Source organism: Bos javanicus, chromosome 12 (genome assembly GCF_032452875.1).
Source record: "Bos javanicus breed banteng chromosome 12, ARS-OSU_banteng_1.0, whole genome shotgun sequence".
NCBI classification, from domain to species: domain Eukaryota; kingdom Metazoa; phylum Chordata; class Mammalia; order Artiodactyla; family Bovidae; genus Bos; species Bos javanicus.
The window spans coordinates 72,678,813-72,702,508 of NC_083879.1; the positions used below are offsets into that span (position 1 = coordinate 72,678,813).

Consider the following 23,696-nt stretch of genomic DNA (forward strand, 5'->3'; position numbering starts at 1 on the left):
CTTACCACAAAGTACAATAACCAAGACTGCAATATTGCTACAAGGATAAACAGATCAGTGGAACAAAGTAAAGTATACAGACACACACCTCTTTACATCGATTCAAAGGATTTTTAACCAAGTGCCAATTTTAATGAATGTGGCTAGAATAACTGGAAAAAAATAAACATCAACCACTAACTATTCTTCCATTCACAAAAAATAATGCAAGATGCATCAATTTCTAAAAAGGGAGAACAATAGGAAAGTATCTTCACCCTCCTAAGGATACCCAAACATTTCTTGGGATACAAAAACATGAACTACAAAAGGAAAAAAAAAATGATACACATTAAACTCTATAAAAATTAAAACTAGATCTCCATTAAAAACATAAAAACATTATCCTCAATGGTGAAAAATTGAAAGCATTTCCCCTAAAGTCAGGAACAAGACAAGGGTGCCCACTTTCACTATTACTATTCAACATAGTTTTGGAAGTTTTGGCCACAGCAATCAGAGCAGAAAAAGAAATAAAAGGAATCCAAATTGGTAAAGAAGAAGTAAAACTCTCACTGTTTGCAGATGACATGATCCTCTATATAGAAAACCCTAAAGACTCCACTAGAAAATTACTAGAACTAATCAATGAATATAGTAAAGTTGCAGGATATAAAATCAACAAACAGAAATCCCTTGCATTCCTATACACTTATAATGAGAAAATAGAAAGAGAAATTAAGTAAACAATTCCATTCACCATTGCAACAAAAAGAATAAAATACTTAGGAATATATCGATCTAAAGAAACTAAAGACCTATATATAGAAAACTATAAAACACTGGTGAAAGAAATCAAAGAGGACACTAATAGATGGAGAAATATACCATGTTCATGGATTGGAAGAATCAATGTAGTGAAAATGAGTATACTACCCAAAGCAATCTATAGATTCAATGTAATCCCTATCAAGCTACCAACAGCATTCTTCACAGAGCTAGAACAAATAATTTCACAATTTATATGGAAATACAAAAAACCTTTAATAGCCAAAGCAATCTTGAGAAAGAAGAATGGAACTGGAGGAATCAACCTGCCTGACTTCAGGCTCTACTACAAAGCCACAGTCATCAAGACAGTATGGTACTGGCACAAAGACAGAAATATAGATCAATGGAACATAATAGAAAGCCAAGAGATAAATCCACACACCTATGGACACCTTATCTTTGACAAAGGAGGCAAGAATATACAAGGGAATAAAGACAATCTCTTTAACAAGTGGTGCTGGGAAAACTGGTCAACCACTTGTAAAAGAATGAAACTAGAACACTTTCTAACACCACACACAAAAATAAACTCAAAATGGATTAAAGATCTAAATGTAAGACCAGAAACTATAAAACTCCTAGAGAAGAACATAGGCAAAACACTCTCCAACATACATCACAGCAGGATCCTCTATGACCCACCTCCCCGAATATTGGAAATAAAAGCAAAAATAAACAAATGAGACCTAATTAAACTTAAAAGCTTCTGCACAACAAAGGAAACTATAAGCAAGGTGAGAAGACAGCCTTCAGAATGGGAGAAAATAATAGCAAATGAAGCAACTGACAAACAACTAATCTCAAAAATATACAAGCAACTCGTACACCTCAATTCCAGAAAAATAAATGACCCAATCAAAAAAATGGGCCAAAGAACTAAATAAACATTTCTCCAAAGAAGACACACTGATGGCTAACAAACACATGAAAAGATGCTCAACATCACTCATTATCAAAGAAATACAAATCAAAACAACAATGAGGTACCATTTCACACCAGTCAGAATGGCTGCGATCCAAAAGTCTACAAGCAATAAATGCTGGAGAGGGTGTGGAGAAAAAGGAACCCTCTTACACTGTTGGTGGGAATGCAAACTAGTACAGCCACTATGGAGAACAGCGTGGAGATTCCTTAAAAAACTGGAAATAGAACTGCCTTATGACCCAGCAATCCCACTGCTGGGCATACACACTGAGGAAACCAGAAGGGAAAGAGACACGTGTACCCCAATGTTCATCACAGCACTGTTTATAATAGCCAGGGCTTGGAAGCAACCTAGATGTCCATCAGCAGATGAATGGATAGGAAAGCTGTGGTTCATATACATAATGGGGTATTACTCAGCCATTAAAAAGAATACATTTGAATCAGTTCTAATGAGGTGGATGAAACTGGAGCCTATTATACAGAATGAAGTAAGCCAGAAAGAAAAACACCAATACAGTATACTAACGCATATATATGGAATTTAGAAAGATGTTAACAATAACCCTGTATATGAGACAGCAAAAGAGGCACTGATGCATAGAACAGTCTTTTGGACTCTGTGGGAGAGGGAGAGAGTGGGATGATTTGGAAGAATGGCATTGAAACATGTATAATATCATATATGAAACGAGTCATCAGTCCAGGTTCGATGCACGATACTGGATGCTTGGGGCTGGTGCACTAGGACGACCCAGAGGGATGGTATGGGGAGAGAGGAGGGAAGAGGGTTCAGGATGGGGAACACGTGTATACCTGTGGCGGATTCACGTTGATATATGGCAAAACCAATACAATATTGTAAAGTTAAAAAATAAAAAACAACAAAAAAAGGCAAGACAGACTGGAAGAAAATATCCACAGGGCACTAAAATATAAAAGCTGCTGCTGCTGCTAAGTTGCTTCAGTCGTGTCTGACTCTGTGTGACCCCATAGACAGCAGCCCACCAGGCTCCTCTGTCCCTTGGATTCTCCAGGCAAGAACACTGGAGTGGGTTGCCATTTCCCTCTCCATTGCATGAAAGTGAAAAGTGAAAGTGAAGTCGCTCAGTGTTGTCCGACTCTTTGTGACCCCATAGACTGCAGCCTACCAGGCTCCTCCGCCCCTGGGATTTTCCAGGCAAGAGTACTGGAGTGGTTTGCCATTGCCTTCTCCACTAAATGTCCCCAGTGGGAATTTGAGGGAGAGGGTAAAGGATGGGATCAACACATCACAGAGATCTCAGAATGACAAAGTCATTGCTCAGGGACAGAGGCTAGAATGCTTTCTACACACTTTCCCTGACATCTCTATACAATGAAATGCAAGGGTCACTGGTACTGATACAAGTAAAGGCAGTTCCACTCTGTGCTTCTATAAAAGGAAGTGATTCAACCTATTAGGCTAAATCTTAGGCTTGCTTTGTTCTCAATATCCAGATGCAGCAGCTTATTGTTTTGCACTGTCTTTTATGGAAAGAAGTAACTGAGGACAGCTCCTTCACATTTTCTTTTTCTTGGGCACTTTCACTTCATAAAACTGCAGCCAGTGCATTCAGTGTGTCCTGAGGAGGGAATGACATGGTCCCTGGTGGTCTCACCACAAGCAGCATTGGTGGCTCAAGTAGCCCCAGATTAGCCCTTTGTGTCCATGAAAGGACGTGAAGAGTCAATCATGTGAGCTCAGCCAAGCTGCTGATGTTGTGTATGTGTGGATGAGGAGTGTGAGGGAGAGAAATGTTTTGTAATTCAACTTTCCTCAGTAAATTACAGCAGTTTGGTGAGGGCAGTTATGTGCAAGTTCACATGCTCAGTGCAGTCCCCAACATTTATTTTAAGAAATTAAAATGCCTAAATCTGACTTCTATACCTTATCTTCATACTTGTTTTGCTAACAGAAAGACTTCTTGGAAGTGATGATTTTAATGAAAAGAATTGTAGACAAGATAATTGAGACACCTTACTCAATATTATCTGGAACTTTGGCAAATTGAATGAAAATTAAATTAATTTGAAATAGTTAATTTTCAATGGTCTATCTTGAAAACAATATATTTTTATTGTGACCCTACATGGGAAAGTATACATTAAAATTTTCAAGGATGACAAACCTAGAATCTGTGATACAAACTCACAAGGTGGTATTTATGGGCCTGGAAACTGTCTGAGACAATATCAGGACTTCCCTGGTAGCTCAGCTGGTAAAGAGTCTGCCTGCAATGCAGGAGACCCTGGTTCGATTCCTGGGTCAGGAAGGTCCACTGCAGAAGGGATAGGCTACCCACTCCAGTATTCTTGGGCTTTCCTGGTGACTCAGATAGTGAAGAATCCACTCAGAATGTGGGAGAACTGGGTTCGATCCCTGGGTTGGGAAGATACCCTGGAGAAGAGAAAGGCTACCCACTTCAGTATTCTGGCCTGGGGAATTCCATAGACAGAGGAACCTAGCAGGCTACAGTCCATGGAGTTGCAAAGAGTCACACACAACTGAGCAACTTTAAGAAACAAGAGAAAGAAACCCATTATTTAGTGCTCAACATGCACGTAGATATTACATGAAGAATTTTAATAAAACAATTTCATTTTGTTTTCTCAAAAAACCTTAAGAAGTTTGTATTATTTTCTCTGTTTTACAAAGAAAGAGAGTGTGGTTTTGTGGGACAGAGGCAGGATGAGAGAGAACTAGGACTCAAGCTTGGAAAGGGAGGCTGTGGGGCTCTGCACTGCACTTTAAACCTGTTGATATCATAAATGATTATCAGGTAGAATTATACTTCATAATTTTTTTTATGCTACTTTCCTTCTTTTGGAATTGCAAACAGCTCCACTTTGGCCAGTGACTATGTCACTGGACAGGCAACATTTCTGGTAGCTGCAAGAGTCAATGCACAGGATGGCATACAAACTCATGATCACCCCTCTGTTGGGATATGGTCTCTGAGTGACATAATCTGCTGGGGTGGACTGTCCTGCAGTGTGGACTACTACTCAGTATCCGGGGTTTTCATTAGCCACACTTGGCATCACTATTACAAAATATTAAATTATCTGAGATTTATTTAAGGGAACAAGAAGGAACTAGATGAGGAAAAGTATATAAAATAAACACTTTAAAATTAATAAAAATGAAAATGATCAAGTATCAAATACACCAAGGATGAGCAGAGTTACCAAAAAGTGAGTTTGAACATACTTGGCACTGTGTCCTGTAAAACAAAACTGAACAACCCCCTTCAAGACCCTTCCCTTCCCCACTCTCAGGTGATGACAGAGAGAAAAGATTGGATCCCATGTGGGATCTCAGCTTTAAGGAACCCCTCCTGCCCCACCATCCACAGTGGCCTTTTCTTTTCATCTGGGATCAAAGGTAACCTCCTAGAAGCTCCGCCCACCTCCTGAAGCAGGCTCCCTCATTGCCTCCAGCCTGCACATCCAGTCTGCCTTCCAGGCCTTCCACTTGCACAATTAGGATTCCAAAGGCAGCAAGGGGTGAATCTCTGAATGTCTTCCTCCCTTGGGTGAGGTGGAGGAGACCCCTGAGGGGAGGGTTTCATGCCTGGCTCACTGCTGTACCTCAGGGCTTCAACTCTAACCCTTGTTTGATGAAGGGAAGGAAGGTGGTGGAATATCACCCACCACCTCACACACACCCCCAACTCACAAACTACAAATCCCAACAACCAGCAACACCTCCTTGACTACATTCCAGATGGACCTCTCTCTTTTGGTCAGACTCCTACCAGCAGTAGCCTGCCTTCACCTCAACTCCCTCCATGCCTCCTGCATTTGCAGCCCTTTGCAGTCTGGCTTCTTCACATCTGAAATCTGCTCCTTGGCTCACCAGACACCTCCTGATTCCAAATCAGCTGATAACTTTGCATGGACTCACCTCTTTTGCACTGAGCAGACTTGTCCATCCTCAGTTCCCTAACTTATCTCCTCCTCTTTTCCTTGCTCTTCATTGTGTGTCTCCTCTGCTTCCCTTCCCTCTCTGCTTCCTCTCTGAATACTGAGGCTTCCATAAGCTTCTGATCTTGGCCCCTAAAAAAGCTTCACTCTCTAGGCAACCTTATCTATCTTCATCAATCCAGCTATGACCCGCTCAGTAAACAATACTCAGGTGCCACGCTCATCATAGGACTCTCCCTCAAATACCAGACTCTTACTTCTAATGACCTACAAGATGCCTCCACCTGGAGGTCCCAAACTTCAAGACAAACTACAAGTGGAAGAGCTGGGACTGGAAATCAGTGAGATTAGAATTTTCTCTTCTCACACAACTGAGAATGTTTTACACTGAAATCAGGTAGCGGTATCTCTCCCTGTCCCTCTTTACATCATGCAAAGATATGTGACAAATTCTGACTGTGAGGCTAACCATGTGCTAAACACACAGGGGACCAAACAGCTTTGGAAACTCAACCTTGGCCCAGCTAGCAGTAGCAAAGAAACACAAAGATTTCACAAAATCTTAATGTAATTAACAATCATAGTCAAAACATGGCACTGCTATAGTGAAAGATTGTTTCTGGGGATAAATCATATAGTTAAACCCAGAAGGACATATTTATAAAATAAGTTTGCAGAAGAGAAAAAAGTTCAGACATTTTCACAGCAAAAGTGCACTGCCTCTGAGTCTCAGCTCACTTCACACTGGTCAACCATAGAAGCCTTTACCAATAAGCTGTGTTGTCTTAAGTCATATTCATTGCTACATTTCTCTGTGCATGTTTTGATAATGCACTTCATTTCCAAAATTAACACTTAGAAATGAAGAAAGTCTGCATAGACTGAATCATTGAAAAGTAGACAAAATGAAATAATAAAAAAACACCCCACATGAGCAATGACAATGAATGTGAGGATGAGAGATGACATGATCCAATGTCATTTCTTTAGCCCCTCAAGTTGACAGACAAAATAAAGGCTGGATACAAGATATTCCTGTAGGTATTTGTCTTTTTTTTTTTTTTTCTTAAAGACACCTTAAGCCATTGCCATTAAAAAGAATACATTTGAATCAGTTCTAATGAGGTGGACGAAACTGGAGCCTATTATACAGAGTGAAGTAAGCCAGAAAGAAAAACACCAATACAGTATACTAACGCATATATATGGAATTTAAAAAGATGGTAACAATAACCCTGTGCACAAGACAGCAAAAGAGACACTGATGTATAGATCAGTCTTATGGACTCTGTGGGAGAGGGAGAGGGTGGGAAGACTTGGGAGAATGGCATTGAAACATGTATAATATCATATACGAAACGAGTCGCCAGTCCAGGTTCAATGCACGATACTGGATGCTTGGGGCTGGTGCACTGGGACGACCCAGAGGGATGGTATGGGGAGGGAGGAGGGAGGAGGGAGGAGGGTTCAGGATGGGGAACACATGTATACCTGTGGCAGATTCATTTCGATATTTGGCAAAACTAATACAGTATTGTAAAGTTTAAAAATAAAATAAAATAAAAAAAGAAGCAATCAACATGTGAAAAGTAAAGCTGCCTACAAAAACATTTTCTGAGATAACTTTCATTCTGTAATTGAATTACTGGCTTTAAGACTTTGTCTCTTCAATAACTGCTCTCTATTGTCTTTGTTCAAGTGCAATTTTCTCCTTATTTTTACTAATATTTTATTTGTAACCACACTTAGCTTTATTAAAAACAACAACAACAAAGCACTACAGTAAATATTTGTCCTTTGTGGTAATACAATGCCTAATTTAGTTCATCTAGGCTATCTTTCCATGAGAGGTGATCCTGTTATTAAATGCCCTCACAGTAAAGGGAATCCATGCCAGACACCTGGAAGGCAGAGGGAGAACCACTTACCTAGCATGTCACTGCTTCAGACCAACCTTGATGTGACTGTAGAGCCACTCCTGGCCCAGGGGTTACTTGTGTTAACTCAGCCTCCCAATCACAGCCGCTCCTTTCTCTTACAAAGCATGACCTTTGCTGAAGGTAACAGGATACACTGCCAGGCTGAAAGGCCAACCCTCAGCCCCTGTGAAAAGACCTTGAGAAACAGACTCTGTGCTCCTCCTGTGAGAACTCTGACAGGACTGTTACATTACCTGGATGAAATCAAGAAATGTCAGGGGCAGCGAGTCATCCATATGCCCGGTGTCTTTGGAGAAACGATTTAAAATTCTTCCTATATGAAAAGGATATGAGAAATTATTCATTTCCTCAGACAGATCCTGTAAGAGGAATAATCCATGATCAAAACAAAACAATATTTTTAAATTATATATATTTATTATATTATACATTCATATGAAACACACCGATGTCAGTGGTGAAGAAAGAGAAAATAGGATGATACCTAAAGAGAAGCAAAAATACCAAATGACCTTGGGTGGGAAACTGAAATTGAGGCATTATTTTTTAAAAGAATTGGTGGGGGAAATCTCATGGCTATATCGGGAAGAGTTGGTGGATTTGAGAAAGTTTCCTTCTTTTACATCCATCCCACTTGAGACACTCACCAAAAGCCAAGTTGGTAAACTACCAGTTTCAAAATACTTAAGTTAGTCCTGTTACTCTAATTTTGCTTTAGTTAAAAGCAAAATTGTCAAATTAATTTTTATAAGTGATACTTTTTAAATAAATTTAACTATAACTACTCTAAAATTTTTTCCCTCAAGATGGTTCACAGAACTTCACATTTTGGGAAATCTGGGGAAATTGTGGATTCCTGCCATATCCAGGTTGTGAGTTTACTACTAGGGTGGAAGTGGAGTCGCTCAGTCGTGTCCAACTCTTTGTGACCCCATGGACTGTAGCCTACCAGACTCCTCCATCCATGGAATTTTCCAGGCAATAGTACTGGAGTGGGCTGCCATTTCCTTCTCCAGGGGATCTTCCTGACCCAGAGATTGAACCTGGGTCTCCCTCATTGTAGACAGATGCTTTACCATCTGAACCATCGGGGGTGTAGTGGGTATGATAAATATAATCATGTTTAAGCAACCAAGAAGACCAGAGGAATGGAGACAGAAAAACCAAAATATCAATTAATGACTAAAAATCACTTATCATTGCTAACTTTACTTACCTTCTTAGCATCCGTGAAAACAGTATATCCTAGAGGCTGTGGGTTTAGAAGATAAGAATTTCTAATAAATATCTGCTGCTGCTGCTACTGCTGCTGCTAAGTCCCTCCAGTCGTGTCTGACTCTGTGCGATCCCATAGACGGCAGCCCACCAGGCTCCCCCATCCATGGAATTCTCCAGGCAAGAACACTAGAGTGGATTGCCATTTCCTTCTCCAATGCATGAAAGTGAAAACTCAAAGTGAAGTCACACAGTCGTGTCTGACTCTTCGCGACCCCATGGACTGCAGCCCACCAGGCTCCCCCGTCCATCTAGTGTGAACTAAAAATGCCACCTGTCATATCAGTAAACAAAGGATGTCACAGCCATAAGAACCCTGCAGCCATCTTCCGATGGTGCACCCTGAGGAAACTCAGGATGAAAAACATAGGATATTGACCCCAAATAGCCAAGATTCATCTCAAAGGAATGATTTCCCATATACAGAAAAGTGCTAAACTACCTAACTGGAAGAATCTGGTTTTGTTTTTATTCACAGAAATCGTTTGATGCTCTTGGAACAGTATCTGAGCGTTATCTCAGAGCCTGTGTCCTGGGCATAAATCCTTAGTTTTGTCCACAGAATAAAGCATAATTCTCAATTTTTAGGTTGTACTTTTTTTTTTCAGTTAACATTAGTCTTTTCATGATTCAATGTGAAGAAACTGAAGCTACACACACACACACACACACACACACACACACATACACAGAGACTACTTTGATGTAGCAACTCTTGAGAAATATATTATCTAGGCTCGTGAACTTCTTTTATAATTGAGGCTTTGGGAAGACAGCCTACAGGTGAGATGTGGCATCTCTAGGTGCTCTTCCTGACCTCTGTCACAGGTGACTTCTTTCCAAGGCCCTTCAGACAAAGCCACAAAAAGACCGTGAATGACCAGAGGCTGGGGGCTGAGTGTCCACTGCCACGATGTGTGACTCTGCTGTTCTCCACAGGGCACCTGGCTCACCAGAAGCACTGGGTGAGCTGGAGCCACTGGAGGCTGTCGCCCTTGGCCAGGCCAGCATTAGAGACTGAGCTTGAACTTTGCTCTCTTAAACTTAGGAAATACGGACTCCAGAAACTTTTAGTGACACCTTTATACATATCAAGTAACAACTTTTCTGAGCCTCTATGAATGCCTGCTTTAGAGGGTGAATCTCAGGATTAAATTGGCTCATGCAGGTAAAAGAACCAAGTCATAACACCAGGAGCATTAACAGGTATCCAAATCACCAAGACCTAGAGCCAGACATCCTGGAATGTGAAGTCACGTGGGCCTTAGGAAGCATCACTACGAACAAAGCTAGTGGAGGAGATGGAATTCCAGTGAGCTATTTCAAATCCTGAAAGATGATGCTGTGAAAGTGCTGCACTCAATATGCCAGCAAATCTGGAAAACTCAGCAGTGGCCACAGGACTGGAAAAGGTCAGTTTTCATTCCAATCCCAAAGAAAGGCAATGCCAAAGAATGCTCAAACTACCGCACAATTGCACTCATCTCACATGCTAGTAAAGTAATGCTCAAATTCTCCAAGCCAGGCTTCAGCAATACGTGAACTGTGAACTTCCTGACTGTGAACTTCCTGATGTTCATGCTTGTTTTAGAAAAGGCAGAGGAACCAGAGATCAAATTGCCAACATCCACTGGATCATGGAAAAAGCAAGAGAGTTCCAGAAAAATATCTATTTCTGCTTTATTGACTATGCCAAGGCCTTTGACTGTGTGGATCACAATAAACTGTGGAAAATTCTGAAAGAGATGGGAATACCAGACCACCTGATCTGCCTCTTGAGAAATCTGTATGCAGGTCAGGAAGCAATGGTTAGAACTGGACATGGAACAACAGACTGGTTCCAAATAGGAAAAGGAGTACATCAAGGCTGTATATTGTCACCCTGCTTATTTAAGTTATATGCAGAGTACATCATGAGAAACGCTGGACTGGAAGAAACACAAGCTGGAACCAAGATTGCCAGGAGAAATATCAATAACCTCAGATATGCAGATGACACCACCCTTATGGCAGAAAGTGAAGAGGAACTCAAAAGCCTCTTGATGAAAGTGAAAGTGGAGAGTGAAAAAGTTGGCTTAAAGCTCAACATTCAGAAAACGAAGATCATGGCATCTGGTCCCATCGCTTCATGGGAAATAGATGGGGAAACAGTGGAAACAGTGTCAGACTTTATTTTTCTGGGTTCCAAAATCACTGCAGATGGTGACTGCAGCCATGAAATTAAAAGACATTTACTCCTTGGAAGGAAAGTTATGACCAACCTAAATAGCATATGCAAAAGCAGAGACATTACTTTGCCAACAAAGGTTCGTCTAGTCAAGGCTATGGTTTTTCCTGTGGTCATGTATGGATGTGAGAGTTGGACTGTGAAGAAAGCTGAGCACCGAAGAATGGATGCTTTTGAACTGTGGTGTTGGAGAAGACTCTTGAGAGTCCCTTGGACTGCAAGGAGATCCAACCAGTCCATTCTGAAGATCAGCCCTGGGATTTCTTTGGAAGGAATGATGCTAAAGCTGAAACTCCAGTACTTTGGCCACCTCATGTGAAGAGTTGACTCATTGGAAAAGACTCTGATGCTGGGATGGATTGGGGGCAGGAGGAGAAGGGGACAACAGAGTATGAGATGGCTCGATGGCATCACTGACTCGATGGACTTGATTCTGACTGAACTCCGGGAGTTTGTGATGGACAGGGAGGCCTAGTGTGCTGTGACTCACGGAGTTGCAGAGTCGGACACGACTGAGCGACTGAACTGAACTAACTCACCAAGGTGGAAGAATAACTATTCCTCCAGGTTCTGCAGGGGGAAGAATGGGGTGAAAGACAGGAAAGGAGAAAAAGAGAAGAGGATAGAGTGGAGGGGGAGGGAGGTACCCCCAATGAATGGCCACGGTATCCAAGAAAATATCAGGTTCCTCCTAACTGCTCTGGTTCACAATTTTCTACCTTTTCCACAAGACAAAATATCATTAAAGATGACACTAAACTTGTATTCTGAGTGTCAAAGTACAAATTCACAATAATCACATTTTAATAACTGAGTCCAGAATCTAAGGTGGAATCAGTCACTTCTTACATCTGACTCATACGCTGCTTACTTATAACCAACTGTAACTTAAAACTTGGAAGTCCCTATCTCTAGTCTGGGCAATTATTATTATTTTTTAAACAACCACAAAAAGGTATATATATAGATCATAGAATACCAAAGTATATTTTTATTAAGGTATATTTTACATCTCATAAAATTTGCCCATTTCAAATGTACAATTCAATGGATATTTTTAACTTTATTAAGTGATGCAACCACCACCAAAAATCAGTTTTAAGACATTTTTATGTCCCCAATTAGATCCTCTCATGCCATAGTAATACCCTGTTCCCACTCACAGATCAGGCAAACACTAGTCTACTTTCTCTATAAACTTGCCTTTTCAGGATATAACATACTAACAGAATTGTACAATTTGTAGTCTCTGAGTCTGACTTTTTCCACTCAGTGTAATATTTTTGAGGTTCACCCATGACATAGGGTATGTCTTTTTGAGCCCCATTCTTTACCACAAAAGTGGTGCTAGGCACCAGTCCAAAAGATGCCATATCAGGCCACACCTGACCTTGAGGGTAAGTAAGAGAAGATGTGTTATTTGAACACTCCAGTGTTGTGACCTTCTTTATATGCACCCACAGTTAGCTTCACCTATGGTTCTAGAATCTAATTCCTTTGATAAGAATCATCTGTTGGTTTGACAGTCCTGCAGAGTCAGAAGCCAGGAGTGTTGGGTTGAGGTCAGGCTCTGAATTCAGTAGAGCATGGAGGGGTGGGAAGAACAATAAAAGACCCACTGTCCTGGTAAAAAGTGGGATCTATATCCAAGCAACATATTGAAAAAAAGATCAGAGTCCCTCCAAAGGGGCAAAGAAAACACACCTGTACTTCCAGGTACCATGCAAGGGGAAGGGGACAAATTGGCCCAATGGATAAGTGTTCAGTGGAGCCTGGAGGTGGAAGGTAGTTCAGGGGACTTCCTGTATTGTTCTACATAAACTAATTCACCAACTAGACTAAGAAAAGGAATAGGAGTTGTAGAAGGCTGGGAGCTCCACAGTCTCTTTATCTTTGCTGTTAGAATAGGTCATCAACGTGGTGGCAGCTCAAAGAAATTGAAAGAGCAAAAAAAAAAGAAATCGGAAGAGCAACAGAATTAGGAAACACCAAGTTCTGGTCCTCCTTTGACCCTCAGCAGCAAGAGGCCTTAGGTAACTCATTCAACCTCTACTGAGAGTCAAACCCCTTCTCTGTAAAAGAGAAATTATAACATTCACAGAATAAAAAAATATGATTATACAGATATCTTCTAAATTATGAAGTAGCCTACTTGTGAAGGGTGTTGTTCATATTGTCCTTATGGGATTTTAGAGTTTAAAGGGACATGAAAGGTCACCAGGGTTAGTAATTTCCGAACTTTGTCCTGTGAGGCATCTGAGATTCAACAGAGGTTCCCTGGAGAACGAGGCAGAAGAGGACATGAAGGATAAGACACCCCATCCATCTCTCTCATTGACTGGCCCATACTAAACAGAACCCCTCACAACCATATGGACATTCACATAGAATCGACCTTTGAAGAAAGGGTTCTGCAGCTAACAGAAATGTTAGAATTCTTTCATATATCAGACTTCCAGTGATGGAGGAGACAAGGTCCAAATTTGCTTAGGGTGATGCAATAATATTTTATCATGGGCTGGGTGTTACTGTCGAGCCATCCTGAGATCTTCACCCACCAGAGAGAGGAGGCATGGAAACCCTACTTTTCAGGGCAACCTCCTGCAAAATCCCTTGCTGCCTCTTATTTTTTCCTAAGGATGGTGCGTTGACAATTTTTTTCCTATTCTCTTTCTAACTTTCTTGGCTGCCCTACAGAACATCTTACATTTAGCATATCACAACTACACATACCCTACACATACACATATCACAACTACACATACACATATCACAAGCTCTGCCTTAGACCTCTGCCCAAATTGCCAGCATGGAAACTTTTTATGCACTTTTGATTTCTCTTGATTTCACATAATTATCAACAGACCTTAACTTGTCATTTAAAATAATTTCATTTACAACGTCCTTTCTTTATCAAATCATATGTATCATGTTTTTAGGAATAGTGAGGAGAGAAGAGACGGAAGAGAGGAAGCCACTTTACCTCCCTTCCATCACTCCTGATCCCATATCCTTATTTTAACTGGGGGTCCTCCTCTCTTTTCTATTCACCCACTACGCATGTCCTCAGTCCCTGTCCTATCTGTTCAGATCCCAGCCTTAGCCCGTTTCTCCTCCCTGAGACTCTTGTTGACAAATGTAGCTCCTGAGAATCTACCACTCTCTAGAACTCTTTTATTTTAGTGGACAGGCTTGGAATAATGGTGTTGGCCTCTCAGGAACCCTCCACATCCCTGGCTATTGCTAAATGATCAAAAGTGCCCAAGGAGTCCTAATCCAAGATTAGTCACCAAGTCATTCAGATCTCCCATCTCAGGAACTATGAAGAAGTAGTTCTCCTGCCAGGAGAGAAGCAGGAAAGTGGATCAGACCAACCATACCCAGAAAAGGTGAGAGGCAAAGGAACTTGAGAAGATGCATAAGCCCTGTGACAATGGCCAAAGCTCCCAGGAGGACCGCGGCTCTCATCCCCAGATATAGGACAGTCAGCATCCCTCCAGCTCCATGAGACACCCATTTTCTTTTAATTGAGCCTTCCTCCTCTGAACTAACCTGGGTAGATTCTGCCACTAGAAGCCCAAAAGCCTGGACTAGAACAGTCATCACAGGTATATCAAGAGACCTGCTTACCAAAATTAGTCAGGGAAAAGACAAATTTCATTAAAGCTAAAATTTCAAATTGGTAAGTACCTTTTAAATAACAAAACTTACTTTAGTCATTTTACAGAACCTTTTTTATGAAGATAAGAGACTTCTGATATGTTTTTATTTGTTCTTTTAACTTATGGTTTATTATAGAATATTGAATATAGTTTCTTGTGCTATAGAACAGGATTATTTTAAACAAAAGGCACACAAAATAAATGCAATTTTTCTTGACAATCCAGATATAATATTTTGAACACCAATGAATGATTTAACTGGTTCTAAACATGGCAATGTCCCTTGGGGTTACTTAAGGTTATTTAAAACGCACTCCAGCCCACCCATCCAACTATGATATTTTTTTTAAAAAAATTATAATATTGTGCTTTCAGCTGACACATTTTGCTGTTGCCCAGCACCTGCCTCCAACCTCTGTTTCTCCATTTTTACATTTAGTGCTGAGGACTGAGGAGACCCTGCAACCCAGTGGGACCTAAAATAAAACCACATGCTCTCAGCAAAGATATAAGCAATTTTCATGTTTAAAGACATCCTGACACTTTTTGAAAATGAAGAACATGCTTCCAGATTCTGCCTGGAGTCTGGGTATTTCTCAGACCGCATCATAGTATAATCTATTTGGCGGTCTAACTACTTTTCAGGTTTATTAGTCTTGAGTTCACAGCTAGATTATACACCCTTTGTAAACATGGGCCACATTTCACATAAAATCTATAACAAAATGCAAAGTGCCAGGCAGGGTGGAGAGTGATCAATAGGATTTACTCATAAAACACCATAAACCCAGTGGCTTTCCAACTTTCTTTTTAAGATGGGAAACCTTCTGTGCAGATGGACTCTTATATAAAAACGTAAAACAAATATAAAAAATGATTATTTAAAATTGGTTCTTCATGAGGAGAGACTATGAGCCCTAGAATATACTCAGTGACCATTTTGTTACACATCAATCAGGGGACACAATTATTGGAAAGATTAATTCTGATCATTACAGAGTTCATCAACATCTAGTCATCTTCAATTTATAAATACATGGGGGAAACTACCAGTTCACAGAAGACTCCTGTGGATCCAAGTGAAGTTAGCCTCTTACAGAGTTATCGCTCAGTCGCATCTGACTCTTTGCAATACCATGGACCATAGTCCACCAAGCTCCTCTGTCCATGGGATTCTCCAGCCAAGAATACTGGAGTGGGTTGCCATTCCCTTATCCAGGAGATCTTATTGACTCAGGGATCGAACGTGAGTCTCTCACATTACAGGCAGATTCTTTACTGTCTGAGCCATCAGAGAAGTCCACTCAGAGTTATTGAAGTTAGCTTCTTGTAAGTCACCAAATGTCCACTGTAAAACTACAGAGTAAATTTCATTGAAGAGGATGTTTACATTCAACAATCTCACATTTTCATTAAGTTTTCATTACCATTTTAGGTAAACCTCAAAGAATAGGCACATGTCAGAATTTTGTGATCCCAGAAATGGATGGGAAATGAAAGACAGTAACACACAGCCTGTCTCAGGTAGAGATTCATTGTAAGAAGGTCCTTCCTAATGAACAATCTAACTTAATGTTAGGTAACACAGCCAAGGAGATACCCCTCGTCCAAGGTAAGGAGCAATGGCTGCACTTTGCTAGAGCAGCCATGAAGAGATACTCCATGTCCAAGGTAAGAGAAACCCAAATAAGATGGTAAGTGTTGCAAGAGGACATCAGAGGGCAAACACACTGAAACTATACTCACAGAAAACTAGTCAATCTAATCACTCTAGGACCACAGCCTTAGCCATGCCCGTGGGGCAACCCAAGATGGGCGGATCATGGTGGAGAGAGAATGTGGTCTACTGGAGAAGGGAATGGCAAACCACTTCAGTACTCTTGCCTTGAGAACCCAATGAACAGTATGAAAAGGCAAAATGATAGGATACTGAAAGAGAAACTCCCCAGGTCAGTAGGTGCTCAATATGCTACTGGAGATCAAAGGAGAAATAACTCCAGAAAGAATGAAGGGTTGGAGCCAAAGCAAAAACAATACCCAGCTGTGGATGTGACTGGTGATAGAAGCAAAGTCTGATGCTGTAAAGAGCAATATTGCATAGGAACCTGGAATGTCAGGTCCATGAATAAAGGCAAATTGCAAGTGGTCAAACAGAAGATAGCAAGAGTAAATGTCGACATTCTAGGAATCAGCAAACTGAAATGGACTGGAATGGGTGAATTTAACTCAGATGACCATTATATCTACTACTGCAGGCAGGAATCCCTCAGAAGAAATGGAGTAGCCATCATGGTCAACAAAAGAGTCCAAAATGCAGTACTTGGATGCAATCTCAAAAACGACAGAATGATCTCTGTTCGTTTCCAAGGCAAACCATTCAATATCACAGTAATCCAAGTCTATGCCCCAACCAGTAACACTGAAGAAGCTGAAGTTGAATGGTTCTATGAAGATCTACAAGACCTTTTAGAACTAACACCCAAAAAAGATGTCCTTTTCATTATAGGCGACTGGAATGCAAAAGTAGGAAGTAAAGAAACACCTGGAGTTACAGGCAAATTTGACCTTGGAATACGGAATGAAGCAGGTCAAAGACTAATAGAGTTTTGCCAAGAAAATGCACTGGTCATAGCAATCACCCTCTCCCAACAACCCAAGAGAAGACTCTACACATGGACATCACCAGATAGTCAACACTGAAATCAGATTGATTATATTCTTTGCAGCCAAAGATGGAAAAGCCCTATACAGTCAGCAAAAACAAGACCAGGAGCTGAGTGTGGCTCAGACCATGAACTCCTTATTGCCAAATTCAGACTTAAATTGAAGAAAGTAGGGAAAACCACCAGACCATTCAGGTATGACCTAAATCAAATCCCTTATGATTATACAGTGGAACTGAGAAATAGATTTAAGGGCCTAGATCTGATAAATAGAGTGCCTGATGAACTATGGAATGAGGTTCATGACATTGTATTGGAGACAGGGATCAAGACCATCCCCATGGAAAAGAAATGCAAAAAAGCAAAATGGCTGTCTGGGGAGGCCTTACAAATAGCTGTGAAAAGAAGAGAAGCGAAAACCAAAGGAGAAAAGGAAAGATATAAACATCTGAATGAAGAGTTCCAAAGAATAGCAAGAAGAGATAAGAAAGCCTTCCTGAGCGATCAATGCAAAGAAATAGAGGAAAACAACAGAATGGGAAAGACTAGAGATCTCTTCAGGAAAATCAGAGGTACCAAAGGAATATTTCATGTAAAGATGGGCTCAATAAAGGACAGAAATGGTATGGACCTAACAGAAGCAGAAGATATTAAGAAGAGGTGGCAAGAATACACAGAAGAACTGTACAAAAAAGATCTTCATGACCCAGATAACCACGATGGTGTGATCACTGACCTAGAGCCAGACATCCTGGAATGTGAAGTCAAGTGGGCTTTAGAAAGCATCACTACGAACAAAGCTAGTGAAGGTGATAGAATTCCAGTTGAGCTATTCTGAATCCTGAAAGATGATGCTCTGAAAGTGCTGCACTCAGTATGCTAGCAAATCTGGAAAATTCAGCAGTGGCCACAGGACTAAAAAAGTTCAGTTTTCATACCAATCCTAAAGAAAAGCAATGCCAAAGAATGTTCAAACTACCACACAATTGCACTCATCTCACATGCTAGTAAAGTAATGCTCAAAATTCTCCAAGCCAGGCTCCAGCAATATGTGAACCTTGAACTTCCTGATGTTCAAGCTGGTTTTAGAAAAGGCAGAGGAACCAGAGATCAAATTGCCAACATCCGCTGGATCATGGAAAAAGCAAGAGAGTTCCAGAAAAACATCTATTTCTGCTTTATTGACTATGCCAAAGCCTTTGACTGTGTGGATCACAATAAACTGTGGAAAATTCTGAAAGAGATGGGAATACCAGACCACCTGATCTGCCTCTTGAGAAATTTGTATGCAGGTCAGGAAGCAACAGTTAGAACTTGACATGGAACAATGGACTGGTTCCAAATAGGAAAAGATGTCAAGGCTGTATATTGTCACCCTGTTTATTTAACTTATATGCAGAGTACATCAGGAGAAATGCTGGACTGGAAGAAACACAAGCTGGAACCAAGATTGCCAGGAGAAATATCAATAACCTCAGATATGCAGATGACACCACCCTTATGGCAGAAAGTGAAGAGGAACTCAAAAGCCTCTTGATGAAAGTGAAAGTGGAGAGTGAAAAAGTTGGCATAAAGCTCAACATTCAGAAAACGAAGATCATGGCATCCCATGATCCCATCAGTCCCATCACTTCATGGGAAATAGATGGGGAAACAGTGGAAACAGTGTCAGACTTTATTTTTCTGGGCTCCAAAATCACTGCAGATGGTGACTGCAGCCATGAAATTAAAAGACACTTACTCCTTGGAAGGAAAGTTATGACCAACCTAGATAGCATATTCAAAAGCAGAGACATTACTTTGACAACAAAGGTTCATCTAGTCAAGGCTATGGTTTTTCCTGTGGTCATGTATGGATGTGAGAGTTGGACTGTGAAGAAAGCTGAGCACCAAAGAATGGATGCTTTTGAACTGTGGTGTTAGAGAAGACTCTTAAGATTCCCTTGGACTGCAAGGAGATCCAACCAGTCCATTCTGAAGGAGATCAGCCCTGGGATTTCTTTGGAAGGAATGATGCTAAAGCTGAAACTCCAGTACTTTGGCCACCTCATGCGAAGAGTTGACTCATTGGAAAAGACTCTGATGCTGTGAGGGATTAGGGGCAGGAGGAGAAGGGGACGACAGAGGATGAGATGGCTGGATGGCATCACTGACTTGATGGACGTGAGTCTGGGTGAACTCCGGGAGTTGGTGATGGACAGGGAGGCAGTGATGGACAGGGAGGCAGTGATGGACAGGGAGGCCTGGTGTGCTGCAGTTCATGGGGTCGCAAAGAGTCGGACATGACTGAGCGACTGATCTGATCTGATCTGAACACAGCCATCATTTTAGCAACCAGTCGACACTGATTTATGTTTGCATCAACTGTAGTGTGTTTCATATGCCTCTGCAAAGTGAACATTCATTTATCTTTCCACATATACATGAACTGGAATAAAAGTTTATATGCTTCTATATTGTGATTTTCCCTGGTAGAAGAAGACATCAGGAAAGCCTTTTGTAGAAGATGGATCAACATGCACAGTGATTTTCTTCTAAGAATCTCCTCCAGTTTCAAACATCAAATGTAACCAGGTACTAAATGCATTAACAAGACAGGTTTGCTAATAAGCTTGGTGTCTGACTTACCTATTGGATTTCTATCAAAGAACAATACTGGAGCTTTCAAAATAGACTCCAACATTTCATTGTGCAAAGTTTGTGAAGAATTAACAAGGACGTATATTAACAACATAGATCTCGCGATGCTGAAAAGGCTGGTAGCTATCATTAAACCTGAAATAAGAAACATCACTCAGAATATAAGATCTCTGCCTTTGCTTCAAGGATGCTAAAACATGTTATGCAGTATATAAAGATATTATATGCTGTATTCTATAAATATAATTTATATGCAAATTTATATGTAGAATAGATGTGTATATATACAATAGATCCTATAAGAGTTTAATTTATAAGGAAGAATATAAAAATTACTATGTTTTCTCATTAAATAGAAACCACATGGGGAAAAGATCAGGTATAAACTACAATTTCATTGTAGGCTTTCCTAATACAATTACAAGTTTTAATAAAAACTCAGAAGAAAGAAAATTATATCAATAAAAGTAGTTGATCTTCCATTGCTTCTATTTCAAATCTTACAAATTACATGTCCCGCAATCTAAAATTGAGAAATGCTTTAGTATCAGCTTGAATTAACAGGGAATAGGAGAAATGATTTACTATTTCCTTGAATTTGTGTAAAGTAGCTATCTCCATGCCTAAATAGCTGTAAAGACTGTGAAAATATTGCATTAAGTTGCAAGCAGAAAATCTCACAAATAATTGCAAGAAAATACAAATTATATTTTAACATGACATAATAAACCTAAACAAGCAACTAATCTCTAAGTGTTTAATAGAAACATGAAGCATTTGGAAATGAACATAATCTTTTAAACATATTTTATTTAGTGACATAAATGAGTGCCCCCTATGCATATAATTTTTTTAATTTGTGGTTTTATGTATTTAACTAATTTTAATTGGAGGATAATTACAACATTGTGATGGCTTTTGCCATACATCAACATGAGTCAGCCACAGGTATACATGCATCCCCCTCAGCATATAAAAATTAAAATAGCCCTTCTAGAACTTCCCTGGTAGTGCAGTGGATAAAAATTCATCAGCTAATGCAAGGGATATAGGTTTACTCCCTGCACTGGGAAGATTACACATGCCAGAGTAACTACTCTTGTGCCACAATTACTGAGCCCGCATGCTCTTGGGCCTGTGAGTCACAACTCCTGGGCCTGTGTGCTGCAACTACTGAAGCATATGAACCTAGAGCCTGTGCTCTGCAACAAGAGAAGCCACTGCAATTGGAAGCCCAAAACTGAAACTAAGAGTAGCCTCTGCTCGTGCTACTAGAGACAGCCTGCACAAAGCAATGAGGACTCAGTGGAGCCAAAATTAAAAGTATATATATATATATATTTTTTAATAGCCCTTCTTAAATCTCTTGAATTCACAATGCTAGAATGGACATGACCTCTGTAAGAAGTATTCCATCCAGTACTTTTTTTTTCTCCTTCAGCTGACATATGACTTCAGCTCTGAAAGTTGCTCAAATTCCTGGATTCCATCTATGGGTATTTGTCTTATTCCACCATCCTATGTGAATGCATAATAGAATCCCTTCCTTACTTTTCTAAGTCCCCATAGTCCACCAATTTAGAAGATAAACAATGAATGGATTTATGTTTCTTAGCAGGAGATCAATGTAATAAACACCAAATTTCAATGAGTGGGTTCTTATAAAGATATCACACTCTGTAGAAAGCTTGTATGAAGGTTTCCCAAGGGAATATTAATATTTTAGATGAGACTTCCTTTAAAAAGTGTGTACTATATATATATACTGCTGCTGCTGCTGCTGCTAAGTCATGTCAGTCGTGTCTGACTCTGTGCAACCTCATAGACGGCAGCCCACCAGGCTCCCCTGTCCCTGGGATTCTCCAGACAAGAAACACTGGAGTGGGTTGCCATTTCCTTCTCCAATGCATGAAAGTGGAAAGTGAAAGGGAAGTCACTCAGTCATGTCCCAATCCTATCAACCCCATGGACTGCAGCCTATCAGGCTCCTCCATCAATGGGATTTTCCAGGCAAGAGTACTGGAGTGGGTGCCACTGCCTTCTCTGACTATATATATACTAAGCACTCTTTTGAAAGTAGAAAGCAGTGTTAATATAAGTCTGGCAAGCATCTAAGTTAATCACAGTTGCAGACACAATAAAATTGTGATCTCTAAGTAAGAAAGAGAAGGAGTCTTAATTCTCAGACACTGGATTTCCCCTACTTAGTTTCCCTCTTAAGCAATTTGTGAAGCTCAAGAGATGAGCAGTATGGTGAAGGGGAGCTTTGCATACCTGTGAAGAAATAATGCTCTTATCTGGGGGCCCATGCTGCCACAGGATTTTGCCCAAGTTCAATAAAAGCCAAGGTTTATTTAGACAGAATTGAAACAATCTAAACCACAAAGTGAGGATCCGTTTCTAATTCCCTTGCGCATCCATATAGCCTAGTTGCTCAGTTGTGCCCAACTCTTGCAACCCCACAGACTGTAGCCTGCCATGCTCCTCTGTCCATGGGATTCTCCAGGCAAGGATACTGGAGTGGGTTGCCATTTCCTGCTCCAGGGGATCTTTCTGACCTAGGAATCAAACTTGGGTCTCCTGCATTGCAGGCAGTCTCTTTACCAACTGAACTATGAAGGGATAAGATTTAGCTAAAGCACCTACTAGAATACACAATAGCTACATATTTCCAGTGGCTGATTTTCTCAATATACAATCCTGGTGTAACTTCCAAAATCCAGTACTGAACAAATTAAGAGACTTCAGTCAACCTCTTTCTTCTAGTAGATCTAAAAATTAATTATTCTTTTTTTTAATTTTTAAAAATACTTTATTGCTAAAAAACATTAACCATCATCTGAGCCTTCAGCAATTTAGGTCTTATTGCTGGTGGAGGATCTTGCCCCAATGTTGATGGCTACTGACTGATTGGGGTGCTAGTTTCTGAGAAGGGGATGGCTATGGAAATTTCTTAAAATAAGACAGCAATGAAATTTGCCACATCTATTGACTCGTCCTTTCATGGACAATTTCTCTGTAGTATGCAATGCTGTTTGATAGCATTTTACCCACAGTTGAACATCTTTCAAAATTGGAGTCAATTCTCTCAAACCAGGCTTTGTCTTATCAATCAACTATGTCTATGTAATATTCTAGATTCTTTGCTGTCATTTCAATAGTCTTTACAGTATTTTCACCAGGAGCAGATTCCATCTCAGGAAACCCCTTTCTTTGCAAGTTTGCAAATATTGCAAGTTTGGTTCCAGACTACTACAATAAAGTGAATATGATAATAAGTATTCTAATTAATTCATGGAGAAACTGCAACTCAGACTTTTAACCCACTAAGATCTTACTGAATTACTCCTGGAAGCCCGAGTTGCTCACACAGGCTCATTGTAAGCACTTCAGATAGAGCAGATTACTCAGCTTTACCTGAATAAGTTCCTAAGTACCAGTCAGGATCAGGCATCACAATCATGTTTCCTTGTCCAAAGACCATGGCATATAGGGTACTCTTTTCATTCGCCCTATGGAATGGGAAAGAAAAAAAAAATAGTATGTTATAGATAGAATTTAGATAAACACACAAAAAATTGTCAATATTGGAGATGTGTTTCATGC

The 23,696-nt window shown here is 40.3% G+C and overlaps 1 protein-coding gene across 2 annotated transcripts in view; it reads right to left on the minus strand.

The window, feature by feature from the left end:
* The window catches only part of LOC133258049 (ATP-binding cassette sub-family C member 4-like), a 656,993-nt gene that overhangs the window by 59,139 nt on the left and 574,158 nt on the right, over positions 1 to 23,696 (minus strand). Inside the window, exons 18-20 of one of the 2 annotated variants that reach the window (XM_061434382.1) lie at positions 23,508 to 23,602; positions 20,079 to 20,225; positions 7,857 to 7,936 (exon numbers count right to left, since the gene is read on the minus strand). In XM_061434382.1, the coding sequence (XP_061290366.1) occupies positions 7,857 to 7,936; positions 20,079 to 20,225; positions 23,508 to 23,602 (322 nt within the window). The remainder of the gene's footprint in view (positions 1 to 7,856; positions 7,937 to 20,078; positions 20,226 to 23,507; positions 23,603 to 23,696) is intronic. The other variant, XM_061434381.1, reaches the window with a different exon arrangement.